This window comes from Schistocerca americana, chromosome 3 (genome assembly GCF_021461395.2).
Source record: "Schistocerca americana isolate TAMUIC-IGC-003095 chromosome 3, iqSchAmer2.1, whole genome shotgun sequence".
Taxonomy (NCBI): domain Eukaryota; kingdom Metazoa; phylum Arthropoda; class Insecta; order Orthoptera; family Acrididae; genus Schistocerca; species Schistocerca americana.
In genome coordinates, this window is record NC_060121.1 from 408,543,405 (window position 1) to 408,561,201 (window position 17,797).

At 38.1% G+C, this 17,797-nt stretch overlaps 1 protein-coding gene across 3 annotated transcripts in view; it reads left to right on the forward strand.

Annotated features, from left to right (window-relative positions):
* Positions 1-17,797, forward strand: part of LOC124605527 (AP-5 complex subunit zeta-1-like) — a 165,601-nt gene that overhangs the window by 143,856 nt on the left and 3,948 nt on the right. For all 3 annotated transcript variants that reach the window (XM_047137271.1, XM_047137273.1, XM_047137272.1), the window contains one exon: positions 9,101-9,255. In XM_047137271.1, coding sequence (XP_046993227.1) covers positions 9,101-9,255 — 155 coding nt within the window. The remainder of the gene's footprint in view (positions 1-9,100; positions 9,256-17,797) is intronic.

A 17,797-nucleotide genomic window follows, 5' to 3' on the forward strand; every position in this document is an offset into this window, starting at 1 on the left:
AAATCACTGTCCCTTGTTCGTTGAATAAATGCAGTCAAAATATCAGGTTAAAACTTGTGACTTGTTTCAATCCCAAAATCAAACATATATCGATTTGAGTTTTTCGAGAAACAATGTTTAAACTCTTGTCAGATTCAAGAACAACATTGTTTAATCATATCCATAAGTTTACCATGAACATATGGAGCAATACCACAAACAATACTGTATGCAATTTTTGTTCTGTGCAATTGCAATTTGACTATATGGAAATGATGATATGCAAGTAGTGGAATTCCATATTGACAAATGATTATAAATTGTACATAAGCACCCCAAAATTTCAGCTTTTGTGACATTTTCTGATAACAAAAATGACTTAACTGAGATGTTTTAGATGGCCAGTTTTTTTTAAGCTGAAGGTGTCACACCTGCTTCTGTAGTACCAGTTGCCTGGGAAGAAATTCTTCATGTTGTAATTCCTGTAAAATTTTAGTAGTGTTTAACGTATCCTACTTGTTAAATTATGTTCTTTGTGTCAACATGGGGTGGAAAAATCTCAAAAAGAACTTCTCCATGATAAATGATATTATGATGTGCAGTTAAGAGTTTTAGAATAAGTCATATACTGACACTATTTGACATGCATTTCTGCCAGTTATTTTCTGTAAAAACTGTGCAATACAGCAGAAATCATTCTGGCAGACTGAATGCAATCAACACGAATAATTCAGAGATCAAAAGAGAGAACAGATAAGCATAATTTTTAAAAAATGACTCCAATTACAATTTGCATGGCTGCAAAGAAGATGAAATTTAAAAAAAGGTGATGATAAAATAAATCACTGTACTCTTAAGGAAATTCTGTTATTTCGTAACCACACATGTTTACGGAGGATGACACACTCGAGCATAAAAGTTTTAGTGTGTATCATTTTTAAGGCAAAGATAATTGTAATCAGCGTCGGCTCAGAGTGTCAGGGAATACAGTTCAACAAAGACACCTATATTTCGATTGTTTATCTAAGATGACATTGTAATAACAACCAAATCTAATAAAAAAGAGGCTTACATTGTTAACTGCTTTGGGATTGAATTTTCATTGTGTCAGGTTCTTGGCATTGCATAAATATATTTATCTGAAAAGACTTCCATTTGTTTTGTAGAGTTTTATGTTTTGTGCTGCCCAAAGCACTTTTCCCCATTTTCAAAATATTTATCGTGTTGCACCAAGAACATAATGCATTCATTTGTAATTTGGTGTCGCACATAACCCATGGATAAATTGACTCATATGTACTCTGGTATCAAGTTATACTCTGTTTAGGCATGACTGAAAAACACTGCACTCCGAAAATGTTGTGAACTTGTTCAACAGCGCAGGCAGTTCACACTATCCGTCTCCATTACTGATGGTTTCCGTTGTGACCTTCCACCTCAGAAAGATGTAGATGGTATTAGTCTCAGAAGAGGTGGAACAATGGGTTCATTTAAGCAGCTGCCAGACAGCTACTTTCAAGCACTAAAAAACAGGTGTTAATGAGCATTAACAGCTACGATGACATAGAAACCTGTGTCTGGTCTTGCACTGCTTAAATGCTTCTCGTACCATTTCTGGTTAGATTCCCATGCATAGTGGTGGATAAACATCTGATATGCTTACCTTACTATTAACAATGAAGTGTAAATATGAAATAGCTGAATACATGAACTGAAATAGCATAAAAACGACTGAAAAATGCACCACAAACAAAACATGAGTCACATGAAGTGCATCCCACTAACTCTGTTATGTGCATGCACAAATCTGGCAGCTTGACAGTGCCAGAAAAATTTTTCCCGGTAAATTCTGGCTGCTAGCTCTCACTGCTTATACATCAAACAGCCATACTCCAAGCAGCCAGAAGCTGGAGAAGGTGCTGCTTATATGCAATTTCAGCTCTGTGCATGCGCGACACGCTGTCTGGTCACATTTACTGTTTACAAAAATTGCTGTTGAAGGAATAATTCAGAACTGAACAAAACCCACCTTCTGCTGAATTAATATATTTTCAAGGTTATGCTCACATCTTTTTTGGCTGGCAATCTGCATGTTAAAAAATTGCTAACACGACTACTCAAAATTGTGCCAACAATTAACACTGCCAATGTAAAGTCAATTACAGGAACTATTACTAGCAAAACATTAACACCAGCTCATATGAAGTTTTAAATTCGAATTATCAAAATGCTCACAAGCGAGTGTTTCCTGGAAGAGATATTCCAGACTCATGAAGGGAAAAAGAGTAAAACCAACTTACCTATGATGAACAGATCTCATACTTGTGCAGTGTCTAAGGTAGGTTTGTGTGTGTCATTTACTGAAATGTGAGCATTTAGTGTAGATAAATAATGACTTTCATTCAAGCTGCAATTTTGCACAAATGGACGTTCCAATAACATCATGTTTCTTGAACAGAGCCACATCAGGACAGAATTTATGTTGAGTCATATGGTTGAAGACATTGAGATAAAGACAGAAATATTCAGATAGTGTCAAAATATGTAGCATATTATTTGTACTCTCTTAAAACAATCATAAATTGAATTAAAAAAAGTTCTTGTATACAAAAATGAAGTTTCTCATGGAAATTCAGTCTTTTCCAGGTTTTTTCCCTATTTTTTTCTTTTCTTTTTTTACAAATTCAAGGCTGTCTTCCGGTTTTCAAGGTTAGGTGGCCACTCTGACTACCCAGTCATATATTTTGTCTGATACCCCATATGAATATGCTTTTGATAACTGTAGGTGTGGTACCGAGTCAATGGTTTTTGGAAACAGAGAAATACTGCATCTCACCTTCCAGGACATCACGTGAAAAAAAAGTGCGAGTCGGGTTTCTCATTATCTTTGAATGCAGAATATATTCTAATATTCTACAACTAATCAATGTCAATGATACTGGACAATAGCTTTCTGGATCACTCCTGCTATCTTTCTTGTAAACAGATGTGACGCTGTTTTGTTCCAGCTATTGGACATGGTTTTCTGTTTGAAGCATATACAATAGATATAATTAATAGAGGATCTCGGTCAGCCACAAAGAGGGTCACTTACCATATTTTCCCGATTATAAGATGCGTATTTTTCTTGAAGCCACCATTCAAAAAATACGGGGTCACCTTATATTCACAGATTAAACTATTGTTGCCGAAATCCCCATTTTTACATTGTTTAATATATTAATATAGGGAGTTATCTTACATTTACAGATGAAGCTTTGGTTATTGAGGTTTCGTACAAATTTATTCAGAACAATCCCGAAGGATAGGACATATCAGACAATAGTTGCATCTGAATAGGCTCAAGATATCCTGATACACCAAAGTGCTCTATACGGTATCAGCCTTGCTCGAACAATCATGTGACATTTGACTCGTGGCACTAATGCAAGGGATACGTGAGAAACTATGAACTAGCCACTAAAACAGCTAACAATATAATGTTCTGCTTAAAAATTAACAAATTTGTGAAACACAGGAGGGCATAACATTAAATTCTGTCAACTTACTAACTATTATTGTGTTTGAGCAGGTTTACAATAAAAGTTCTCAAGCAAGAATTAATACCGAGTACGTACACTTACGCTGCTTTTTAAATAAAGGTAACATTCTAAAGCCAAAATATTGTCTTTCAAAAACCATTACTTGATTCTGAACCTGAATCAATATTTTACTTGGTTATGACACTATTATGAAAAGGGTGTTGCTACTCACCATATAGTGGAGATGTTGCGTCGCAGATAGATGCAAGAAAAAGTCTGTCAAACAAGTAAGCTTTCAGTCAAAAAGGCCTCCTTCCAAATTAAATACCACACACACACTCACACACACACACACACACACACACACACACACACACACACACACACACACGGTCACTGGCCGGCCTCGACAGTCAGACACAGTGACAGAGTGCACATGGTTGTGCGCGCATGGTCTAATTCAGAAGAAGGCTTTTTTAAATGTTTTTTATTCCTGTCTTTGATCACAATATCAATTCTTTTGATGATGACCTGTTTCAGTCAGTAATGACTGTCCTCAGATCTTTGCTACACCATGTCCTAAAGTGATAAGGCCGTATTTATATGTTTTGGCAATGCCATTACGGCCTATCTAAAGTGATAAGGCTGTAATGGCATCATCAAAACATATAAATACGGCCTTATCACTTTAGGACATGGTGTAGCAAAGATCTGAGGATGGTCATTACTGACTGAAACCGGTCATCGTCAAAAGAATTGATATTGTGATCAAAGACTGGAGTAAAAAAACATTTGACAGTATTAGATCACTGTTCATACACGTGACTATGTCGCAGCTGGTGAAGGCTCTTTTTGGTCAAAAGCTTACTTGTTTGACAGCCGTTTTGTTATGCCTATCTGTGACTCAACATCATCTCTACATGGTGAGTAGCAGTCTTAACTTTTTCATAATATTGTCATTATTCCATCCTGGATTTTCCATTACTTGGTTATGAGAAACTAATGATTACCATCTGGGTTGCAAATGAGAAATCCAATCACTGTACGCATATTAAAATACCGGAGAAAATTATGAGCAGTTTTTAATCAGCTTTGAAACGAGAAGGAAAATTAATCCAGAAGAAATTTCTAACAAACAAAATAAATCACATTAAACTGACTGTAATTGTTGTTGCAAGAATAAATGACAGCAGAAATACTCTTTGTGAAGGTAGTACTAACAGTGTCACCAGATCATGGGAGGAGCAAAAATTTAGTAATTGGACTGAAAAGTGATTGTGAATCTTTTATTTATGTATTACTTGCTCTTTGTACATACGACCTGCACCCTAGAAGATATTGCTGGCCATGTATCACCGTTGCTCAAGCACAGCACTATGGGAAGTTGGAGGGTGCAACAATGACCCAGCTTGGTTGAGAACTATGGTGATTGCAGGGAGGGGAAGCAGACAGAAATGTCGTTGTGCAGCCAACCATGGGAACGTGTACTGCTAGCTTTGGCTTTTTATGAACATTTACCATGTTTAAACGGCAGTTACCTGAATCCATTTGCACTCGGAATTGAATTTATTTCAAAAGTAGATAAATAATCAATAATAGCAGATATGTCTGTAGGAGATGTTAAAAGTCTAGATGGTGGGCAGTGGTGTACTTAACATGCTTTGTGCAGCGGGGTTGTTGACACTCACCTTGAGGTATCATGGGAACAATTCGAGGTGTGTCAGCTGCTGGTTCTGCACAGGCAAAGTATAGAAGCAGCGAAGTACGTTGTGTGTTAAAAAAAAAAAAACGCTGTTTTCTCAGTTCCCACAACCTCATAAATTGCAACGTATTCGGAAGAAACAGCCAGACATTTGTGACAGTTGAGTTATAAGTTACACATCTGTCCTGTTAAAATGATGGTGATTAAAAATAATGATATCACAGACAACAGGCTAAGTAAACAAAAAGGCAGTGGAGATAGAAATTAATGTAAACAATTGCTTTTTGTTTATTTTATTTCTCCTAGTATTATAAAAGTGTAGAGAATCAATAAATGGCATAAATTTACAATAGGTGCAAAGTTAATTTTTAGACAGATACCTCAATAAAAGTTTATGTAATTTTGGTTAGTCAGAATATGCTAAAAAATAAAGTCTTCTGAAAGAGCTGCTGCTGTGTTTTTTGGTGTGGGGGGGGGGGGGGGGGGGGGGCAGGGGTGTTGGTCGTCCTATACTTGGATAAATATGGTATTTTGTGTAGTGTATCACAATGACAAATCTTAACAAATCAAATAAACTTTCTGATGAGATGTTTGGGAAAAAAGAGTTATTTTGAAAGAATTTCAGAGCAACAAAAAGTGCTTTTGTTTAAGAAATGATAAAGAACTGGATCAGTAAATGTCATTGAATATCAGATTTATCTATTATTTGTAACTGTTTTATTCACACATGACAATTGAATGTTTTTATTGGTGTGAAAGAATAAATATTTTAATTTGTTATTCATGAATAATAATTTTTAATCTCCATTTGTTATGTGAATAAACGTGGCCAAGTGCAGCGCATGCTACACCACAAATTCACAGTCAATGTGCAAGTGAGTGCATGCACTATCTGCTTAGCTGTGCGCAAGCACTCACTCACTTGTGCTATTAGGCCAGGAAGCATCGTTCATATTCAGTACCTTCCACCAATGTTTGCGAAATGTACTCTTGCTCTATGTCACACATTGGAGGCACATACTGTCATGGCTCTACACTAGAGAGAATTAGTATTGTTGATGTTCAGTATTGTTAAGAGGCCTAGTAGATTATATAAGGGATGTGAACAGCATCAGATGTTCAATGCTCAGTGTTCAGGTCACAGAGGTACTTGCGTGAGACAGTGTAAGCAATGACCAGCTTGTCTTAATTGTGCAACATCCAGATTTGTGGGGCATCCAGATGTGACAGTGGCCCAAGGTTGGATTGATGGGAACATGAGGGAAGGCATACTTGTCATCAAGGTTCTCACCACCACACAGGAAGGATCACCATATTGTGCACCAACCACATCATACGCTCCTTCACATCTGTGCCTGCCCTCCAAGAGCAAGTCTTGGATCCTTGCAACAGTCTTTGTCATTCTGCACTGTTGGTCAGAGGCCAACAGCACTCAAATGAGGGAGTTAACAATACCATGTGTAGGTTGCTGTTTACACCACAACACAAATGACTGTGTGTGGAGTGGTGCCATGATCAGGAGGCACAGACTGCTGATTAACTGCACTGCATTGTTTCAGCAATGAATTGCACTTCTGCATGCCCTGAATGACAAATGTGAACAAGTATGGTGGCCAACCTAGCAAGAGGTCCCATTCTTCCAATGTTCTGAAGAGGTACAGCAGTATTAGTCCAAGCATCACAGTGTAGGGAACCTTTGTGTATGACTTCAGGTCATGACTGGTAGTAACTGACGGAACTCTAATAGCACAATGGTAAGTTACAGACATCCTGCAGCCTCATGAGCTACCTCACATGCATTGCTACAGGACAATGCTCTTCCCCACATGGCACGTCTCTATGAGCTGTTCCCAAGTTGTATTCCCATGGCCAGCAGGACCCCCAGATCTGTCTCTGATAGAGTATGTTGGACCAGCTCGGACATCAGCCCCATCCCAGTGCCGGTATTCAGGCAATCCAGGATCAGTTAAAACAGCTGAAGGCCAGTGTGCCTCAGGAAATGATACCACGGCTTTATGACACCATTGGGAGGGGGGGAGGGGGTTGTAATGTCATACTGATGTGTGGCTTCATTGCAGTAACAGCATATACCCTCCCTTTCTTCCTTCCCTTCATGTTTTATGTCAGGCAGTGTTAAAAGACTTTACCATTTTCACACTGAGAGCATATTGTGTTGAGGACCTATACACTTGCAACAAAAAGTTTTTGCTCATTTCAAACTTCAACTTTGTTCAGTAACAAAACAAAAACACAAGCTCTTTTGTCAGTACTTGTATTGTTGCCATCTAGTTCCTCCACCACCTCAGCCTTTTGGTAATTTTGTATTACAGGAAAAGATTTTATTACAACAGTGGTAACAGTACTTTAATAAATATAAACTGCTAACTGAAAAATCATGCTGGTTATTGTAATCAGTCGCAGCATACCTTCAGTTAATTCATTTATCCACTGCTGAAAATCTTCGTTTTCTAGTTGGTCTAGCATTCCATTGACTTTCAGAAATGTTTATACAGTCCTACAAGCCAGATACTCAGCCGTTTTTCTTCTTCTTATCCACATTAAAGTTGCTGCTAATCAAAGATTTGAAGGTAATGTCCATGCACTTCTGTCACTATTAAATAAATTTTTCATTAGTCGGTATATGGTATAATCCAAGTTCACAATTTGATAGATATGGTGTTCATTGTGGTTTTACATAGGCAATCTATATCTACAACAAATATAGTCCTGTTCTAACTGTTTTATCTTCAGAAGTTTTTATTGATGAGCAAAGGCAATGAATATTATGCTCTCTATAACCATCAAGCTTGTGCTAATGTGGAGGTGGCACATGGAAATAAACAGTAACGAATACTGAAACATTTAAAATTATTGGAATTTAAATTGCTTTACATATTGGTTTGTTCAATAATAGTACTGTGCCAAAACATTATGTACAGGGACAATGATATTGAGATCTGGTGTGGCCAGGGGAGATACTAGCATTCCTTTTGCTCACAAAACTAGTTTACACTGACGGAGAATGTCCATCAGTTTACTATTATCAACAGTCAGGTGAAATTGTTGGCAAGAGTAGAATCCATTTATTTAAGATGCAAATCTGTCACCACCATAAAGTTCAGTAATTACCTCATTGGTCTTTGCATCACATCACCTGCCATGAGACCTGAGATCAGTTGTTTGCATGAGAAATGAAAGGTTGTATATAAACTTAAACATTGATGAAAAAGTATTTATGACAAAGATTTATGACATTTTTACACGGAAACTTGAAAACACCATCTTTTGTGAAATTAATTTTTATTTGACTAGTTTTCTCCCTAAACTATTCTAGACTTGTGTTAAACTGTCTTACTGGCTGACTCATGCACTTTACATCAGTGACCAGCTAGTACCATTTACATTGTTGATTGTTTCAGAATTAAACATTATTTTGTGTGTGTGTGTGTGTGTGTGTGTGTGTGTGTGTGTGTGTGTGTGTGTGTGTGTGTGTCAGTCATTGTATGTCATAAACATCATGAGAAATCTTCTGTAACACTGCACTAAGTCCTCCCTCCTCCTTTTTCTCCCAAAATGCTGAAAGTTCCAGTACTATCGAACATAGTAGGCACCTAAAGCCTGAGGTATCCCTGAAATGAGGGATGTGTAACTGCTTGCCTTGAATATATGTACAGTCAGAGTTGCAACATTGCAATTGTTCTAAATATTTCCTGCATCATTTAGAATGTACATGATGGATAAAGAGTCTCCAACATCTGTTGTTTACATTGAAGAAAAACATGCTGCTATTGTGGCACTTTTTTTTTAATAGCATAAAAATTTAGTTACCACAAACAGTAAACCATAAGCATCTTTCAAATTTGTAAATGAAATTAACAAAACCTCATTTCTGTTGCAGTTATCAAGTAGATCAGAAGATCTTATTCCTCGAGCTCTTCTGTCCCTGAGTAAGGTAAAGACAAACATTGCAGTGAGTTTGTTAAAAAGTAGTAGCGAGAAGCAGATAGTAATACAGCGTGTGGAAGAACTTACTTCTCTTCTAAATCAACCAAGGTCAGTCGTTTGAAACATTTTAACCATTTCTGGTACATCAAACTTATTTGGGAAAGGAGTAGCAAACCTACATCCTTAACATTAGTCTATTGTTTGTGTTATCTTAGTCATGTCATACATTTCAATGAGCACTGCAATAGTCACTTGTGCTGGATATGATGTGAATTGTCTGACACCTGATTCCTTCTTGAACTGGAAATTTCTCTGCAACGGATGTTCACATACACCATTTCCACTACTCACACCAGCTTTGCAATAAGGTTTTGACTTATTTTCTCCCAGTGCAGATGCTCATCATTGTTCCTTTAGTGTTCATTACAAATGTTATTTAGATGCCACTCTCCGGAGTGTAACATCAGTCATTAATTTCATAAGTGTTGGAAATTATTTTATACAATAAATGTCGTGTTTAGAGTTTAATCATTAATCAACAGCACAATAATTAAGAGAACTGGGGTGAGAAACCATCTCAGCATTTGTCTTGGGCAGTTTAAAAATAACAGGGAAAACCTTAAGCTGCATGGCTGCACAGGGATTTAAATTGTGTTCATTTTCAGTCTGCGAAGAGAAGAAGGGAAAAAAAAGGTAATGTTACAGTTTAATACTAGGCTGACCAGATTTCAAAGTGAAAAATCTGGGACACTATTTTCTTCACAAATAAAAAAAAGAAACTGATACATACTTTATTATAATAGTATATACACATATTCTACCGTGTGTAGTAGGTTTACTTATGCTGTATTTGTGAGAAGAATGAATTGATTCTTGCAGTTCCTCGTCAGAAAGAAGATAATCATAAAATTCTGTACAAGATAGATTGCAATGAGTTTTCACAGTAATAACAGCATGACCTTTTTCATCATGCCAATACATATTAATCAAACTGAAAATACTTTCTGCTGCAGCACTTGTATCTGGTTGACACAATGCAAAATTAATAATTTTCTCTATATTTTCCAAATATTGTAGTCCATCTCTCCTAAAGGCACTTCCATCATTACTCTATCTTTGATATGCTTTTCCATTATGTTCTTAATATGTCCAAACTCACTTATTAGTGAATTCTCATTGAAAGCGGACAGGCAAACACTATAATCCTGAACACCAGTCCAGTGAGCAGATTGTTGCAACGAATCCAAGATCATTCTGAATATCTCGATACTGACATAAAATACACTTCTTATGTAATTCAGAGAGTCATCAAAAATGTTGAAGTCTTTTTTTATAGTAATTCCATCTTCCACAACATTTCATTAAGGGGGTAGGACGTCAAATGGGCCGACTTGGAGTTTTGAATCTGTTGACCTTTCTGGAAATTAGCACTTGTATAAAACTGTCAGTCAAATTAGAAGTTTCAGTGGGAGAGAGATATTTTGACTCTCAATTTGTTTAATGGTAGCAGACAAACTTCTGACTGGTCTGCTAAAAATCTCAACTATGTTGGAGAAGTGCTATTAGAGAAGAAATTAAAATTTGAGGGCAGCTGTCAGGGGGCAAAAAGGATGACTAAGTCCTTCATAAATATCCAGGACTCTCTGAAAGGCAGAAAGAAGAGACAGCCAACTTGTTTTGCTATTATTTAACAGGATCTTAGTATTCAACACCAATTTACTCACAGAATTCTTTTAAGGCACAAAAGTGTACATTTCAAAATATTTGTAAATTTTGAACAGAATCACCTCAGTATCAATCAGCTGACCATCTGCTGCTGATTGGACACTACTGTGCAAAAAGAAAGCACCACAGCTAAAACCAACAAATAATTTATTTAATTTTGCTTGAAATTTCTTTATTGCATTATTGATTGTGATGTGTCAGCCATTTCATTTGGAACATTTATAATATCTAATATTCTGACTTTTATGTCGAAACTAGGAATGTTATATTGAACCCCTAATAGAACTTGATTTGATGCATCAGTCATTATAGAAATAGTTTTTGCTTTTTGTAATTCATTAGCTGTTGCTGTAGGAGTATGAGTGTGGGCAAACAAATTAACGACAATTGCTTCACTTTTAGTTCTAGCACAACAATAATAATTAGGCCTGTTGAAACGCTCTGAATCAAAGTAATAGTACAGTACTTTGAGTTGATTGTGAGAGATGGCATTCCTGGACTGTTTCTGTATAAAAAAGATTTCATCTCTAGCTACTTGTAGATGACAATGATGCTGCCTTTGGAGGTGATTGTTTATGTCACTTCCTTTAAGAAACGGGAATTTTTTTTTAACATTTCATTAAATGAACACTCCTCTTGGGCATTTTTGCCAGGCATCACACTTTCCAAGTTTAATATTCACTTTCACTGTCTACTGCAGAACTGACCTTCTATCAACTTTCACTTCTAAGTAGGAACTGTTGCCTGTTGCTCCAAAAATTGGTAGACACGATTTTCTATCACTAAGTAAGTGAAATCTGCCAACAACAGCTCTCTCATTTGACAGCAGACTGTTAGGGCAAGCGTGCATACATGCCAAACAATGAACAGTGTGAACACATACACCACATTGCTCAAATTCTCCACAAAATTGACTTCCATATGGCTGTAGTTTCATTACGAGAAATGGTTGTGATGCTCCTTTGTGTACCACACGTGATTTCGAGTATACTTGGCTATTAAGTGGAAGTTTGGCAAGTTAGGAGCTGTGGTAGATTATACCTGTTTTTTTCTTTTCAACAAATCTGTTGCTCTTTCATTATGTTTAAGTCGATTTAAACCAAATGTGGTGTACATTGTAAAAATATATATTTTTGTAACATGCTGCTTTTAAGATTTTTTTCAGAAATATTTAATTAATTGGAAAACTCATACTACTGCACGCATTTTGTTTTTCAATAAAAAACCAGGACAATTATGTGTCCTGAATGATTTTATCAGGAGACTGGGACATTTATGCAAAAACTGCGACTTCCCAGCAAAATTGGGATGTCTGCTCAGCCTATTTGACACTAGTTGAGTGTTGTATATTAATCGCTAAGTGCTGTACTGTACATTTTAAACTCACTTTTCCAATTTCTTGCCATACCATCAATATTCTACCCCCTCTTACTCTCACAAAGGGAAGGCCTCGGACACAGCCAACTGTAGGAGACTGCCTACACTACACTTGACTGTCCTCTTTTAGAATACTGCTGCACGGTGTGGGATCCTTGCCGGATAGGACTGACACAAGTTCAAAGAAAGGCAGCACGTTTTGTATTATCGCGAAATATGGGAGAGTGTGTCGCAGAAATGATACAGGATTTGGGATGGACATCATTAAAAGTAAGGCGTTTTTTGTTGCAACGGAATTTTCTCATGAAATTCCAATCACCAACTTTCACTTCCAAATGTGAAAATATTTTGTTGGCACCGACTTACAGAGGGAGGAACGATCACCAAGATAAAATAAGGGAAATCAGAGCTCGTACGGAAAGCTATAGGTGTTCATTCTTTCCGCGCGCTATGCGAGATTGGAATAATAGAGAATTGTGAAGGTAGTTTGATGAACCCTCTTCCAGGCACTTAAATGTGATTTGCAGTGTATCGATGTAGATGTAGATGTAAATATACTCAAACGATATATCACTTGCAATCTGCTTCTGGAGGCTCAGCAGAAATTGCACAACTGCGTGCAGCCAATAATGATTCACAGCATAATTCATGAGCTTTCCATCACCAATTTTTCAGGCAGTGTTATTGTATGCGTGGTATGCATCAAAAGTAACACTCAACAAATGAAATTTTTAAATGAAAACCAAGTCTGTTTTCTCTGAATACTGGAGAATATATAAGAGAGTGAGTTAAAGAGACATTGTAAAGTGACCAGGATGAAATTTGTAATTCTTTACTAATCCAAGAAATTTATTTGCTTACCTTGTTACTGTTTTGTATTGATTTACTTACTTTATTAACCCTGCTATCCCTACCAACTTCAAAACGGGGAAAAATGTGTGAATGTTCTTGGCAATTGAACACAGGTTCTCTGCTCACCATTCAAATGCTTCTGGAGCTACACCAGCAGTACTGTTGCATATTAGTCTGCAAAACATTTGGGTCGACAGCTCTGTCAGATACTTTTCAGTGGAGTACACAAAAATCTCTTTTACCTGGAAATATTCTAATAAATGCGAAAACTCAACATAATACACAAACTTTTTATAGACACTAACACACTACTTCAGTAAATAGAGTTTAAGTTTTTCATTTCGAACTTGCATGATCATGTAGACATTTCACTAACATCAGTTCATCTCGAGTTATTTCCGGCTGATATTCTATGTGTACCATTAACATTTTCCAGCTGCGCCGTTGCCCCACATGAGGCATTATTTCCTCCCCTTAAATGCCACTTTTATTGTCCACTTCATCATCACAGTCATTCCACAACCAGGCATCCAAGTCACTATCATCTACATCTGAGCAACCAGGAAAGTTTGCTGACATTTCGAGGAATTCAGAAATTTTGACAACTTCACAAATTTAAGCTGTGTAATATATAATATACTAATATCTCTATCAAGAATATCAATACAGCAGTGGTTAATACAACAAAATGTCATGACAGTGTGCCACTTAAGTCTTTACACACACACACACACACACACACACACACACACACACACACACACACAAACCAATGTTTCCCACGGTGTTGGTCCTTGCCAGATAGGACTGATGGAAAGTTAAGCAATAGTGCACTGGCCATATAAATGTGTATATTGGGGGGTTGTGAAAAGTGAAAGACAGTGAACACAACTATGCATTTGTCAGCTACATTATTTACAGTAGTCAGCGGCCGAACTACAACCCCACATTTCAGCCAATACGCCAACACCAAGGACTGGAACAAAGAAATGAAAGGAGGCGGAACCACTACACGTCAGTTATCTGCTATGCAGATGATACAACCTTAATCAGCACAAATCGAGATTTATCGAAGCTACACAGAAATCACAGGACACTCTCACCTTAACACTAAACTGATTCCCACGTGGAATGTTTCCCTCTATTATATTCATATCACTAATTTTAACCCAACAATTATGTTTGTTATTGTTACTGTTGCATTTCGAAATCTTTTCTGTCATCTTACTTTCTCTTTCTGTTTGTGCAAGTAGTTTCACTTCGTATTCACCTTCTCCTTTTCACCGTAATCTACCATACAATTTTATCCTGCCTATATATACACTCAATAATGCGTAACTCCGTAACTCACTTCCAAACCAGAATAGCAACGGTCCCACGACACTCCCCTGCGGCACACCTGAAATCACTCTTACTTCGGAAGACTTCTCTCCATTGAGAATGACATGCTGCGTTCTGCTATCCATGTACTCTTCAATACAATCACACAATTGGTCCGATAGTCCATATGCTCTTACTTTGTCCATTAAAAGACTGTGGGAAACTGTATCAAACACCTTGCGGAAATCAAGAAACACGGCATCTACCTGGGAACCCGTGTCTATGGCCCTCTGAGTCTCGTGGATGAATAGCGCGAGCTGGGTTTCACACGATCGTCTTTTTCGAACCCCTGCTGATTCCTACAGAGTAGATTTCTAGTCTCTAGAAAAGTCATTGTACTCGAACATAATACGTGTTCCAAAATTCTGCAACTGATTGACGTTAGGGATATAGGTCTATAGTTCTGCACATCCGTTTGACGTCCCTTCTTGAAAACGGATATGACCTGTGCCCTTTCCCTATCTTTTGGAACGCTACGCTCTTCTAGAGACCTATGGTACAACGCTGCAAGAAGGGGGGCAAGTTCCTTCGCGTACTCTGTGTAAAATCAAAAGATACGGCCGTTTATGTTACATATTTTGATATTCGCAAACTCGCTCATCAAAACCCACAGAATCCTTCCCGTTGACATGGAATCATGAAATTTGGCAACAAACAAGATTTCACAGTACTGCTGCTATAAAATCCACCGTTCCCAGTTCACAAACAGTTCCTTTCACCTATTAAACAACCATTTCGGCTAGTTCTAACAACTTTCGCTTTATTTCCATTTCCGTTTTTCCCACATCACTGATCATTTTTAGCCGCTTCCCACAGATTTTAACATCATTATTTCTTCGTCAGACAATTGTTAGCCTCATTTTCATAATCTGCTACCACAAAACCACTCCTTTCAATACATTTACATGCAGTTTTTTCGAAATTTTCCCAAATTTCTCCACCCTTTAACGTGTTTTGGCGGCAACACAACCACCTAACCCTTGTGCACATTGTTGTTTACCAATCCAAGTTCACCACAGGATCAACATAGCTCAGCTTCAACCAACACTTATTCGACTTTTTTCACACCAGATCTCCAGTTACTTTCTAGTTCACCTTTATCTCTCCCCATACATTTTTATTTTTATTTTCATTTTAGCCTCATGTTACACTTTCCACCTTCTAACACCATGTCACCCTCACAACATCCCCACAACGACCCCATTAAGTTTTATTTACATTCCCTCCGCAAACATGCCTTCACCCTAGCCAGATTACGCTCCCATATTCTATTTTCTCAGGCTTGTCTGACAGTTGGCATTACCCCCAAAGGCCTCACACTTAAAGTTCCCATCTCTGGCTGTAACCCTTCTTTCCATCAGTCCCCATACCAGTTCCAAACTGAACAATCCATAGCCCTCACCCACCTAATCCTTGACCTACACATCAACTCAGCCAATGAAAACACCCGCCAACTCCTATCCTTAATAAAAGTCCTCAATCTTTCCTCTCCCACATCCACACCGGCTGTTCAGAGCATCCTCCTACAGGCCAACCGCAAATTAGAACAGCATGCCATCCTCCACCTCAAAAAACTATCCAATCTCCTGGTTTCCCACCTCCGGAAAGGCAACTCACTCACCCTCCACAACCTTTCCAGCAAACCTCAACCTCCTCTCATTGCACACAGACCCAGTCTCTCTCATCTACTCAATCTCCCACTTCCAGCTCCACTACCCCCAAAACCTCAAAATTCTAATCAACACAATCTGGAACCACAACACCCTAATGCAGTAGTTAACCTTTCCTCCAAACCTCTCTCCCAATCCGAAACCTCTGTCCTATCCAAAGGCCTCACCTTCAGCCCTACTCCCAGATTCAACCAAACAGCCCTCGTCAAAGATTTACTGTCCTACATTCGTACTCTCTGCTGGAAATATCACTTTGCCACGAAGAAAAATAATCCTAATCCTACTCCTACTCCTAATGATCCAACTCCCCAAGACACTATCCAAATTGAACCCTGCCTGGAACAGTTCCGTCCTCCATCACAGCGGGACTCACCTCTTCCTCAAAATCACCCTTTCCAAACCTTCCAGGAATTTCTCACTTCCAGCCTTGCCTCTCAATCCTTCTTGAAAAACCTTAATCCTACTCTCAACATCACCACTGCTGAAGCCCTGGCTATCCGTGATCTGAAGGCTGACCGATCCATTGTCATTCTTCCGGCGGACAAGGGTTCCACGATCGTGGTACTTGATCGTCGGGAGTATGTGGCTGAGGGACTGCGTCAGCTTTCAGACAACACTACATACAAAGTTTGCCAAGGTTCCTGATGTCCAGGCGGAGCTTCAAGGAATCCTCAGAACCTTAGGCCCCCTGCAAAACCTTTCACCTGATTCCATCAACCTCCTGACCCCACCGACACCCCGCACCCCTACCTTCTACCTACTTCCTAAAATTCACAAACCCAATCATCCCGGCCGCCTCTAACATTTTTAAATGTTCGGATAATAAGTTGCCGTCTCTTTGTCTAAGAATAGATGATGAATGCAGCTAGCCTCTATCTCTGTGTATTGTCTTGTCTGTATAGACGTGTATCTGTTGACTTTAAGATCCCTTCACCTTCGCACATAAATCTAAACAGTAAAGTAAGGCTCTCCCAGTTCTTGGCTGATCCGTGATAAGACAGGCGAAAAATTAGACTAATGGAGGATTATTAGTATTATCTCTATTTTCATTCACTCTCTCTCTTTCTCTCCTTTATCTATGTAAAGTTTTTAATATAATTTTTCATTACGTGAAATCAGCCAAATAGAATCTTTGGTGGAGTCCTTCTTCTTGGTAATCAGCGGCTGCCTTGCTGTAAGAGATCTTTAAATTTATTATTACTATTAAACACTGCAGTCAGTTGGGAGAATCAATCGTGTGGACAATTTGTTCCTTTTACGAAAGATTGCGAATTCCAGATGTGTACAAAGCCTTTTTGGACGATTTAACACAGACTCAGTGATTGCAGGCTCTCTTCGACACAGCTGAAACTTCCCCACTAATTACAGGGCCAACGTGAAAAAAACTCATTCATTCATTCACTCACTCCAGAACAAAAAAGTCACAAACCTTATTTATGGAGGAAATCGTGTATTAAATCCATCTCCATTACATGTCCAGATCTCCGGTGATTCCACGCCTTAATTATTTTCCTTTTACAGTCTCTTTCTCTTCAAACAAACCGCTAGCAGCACAAATGTTAATTGACTCGCTTTAGCGAGAAGAAAAGCGGAAATGTATCTCTCAGAAACACGTCAATCCCTCAACAGATACTCCAGAAGCTGTC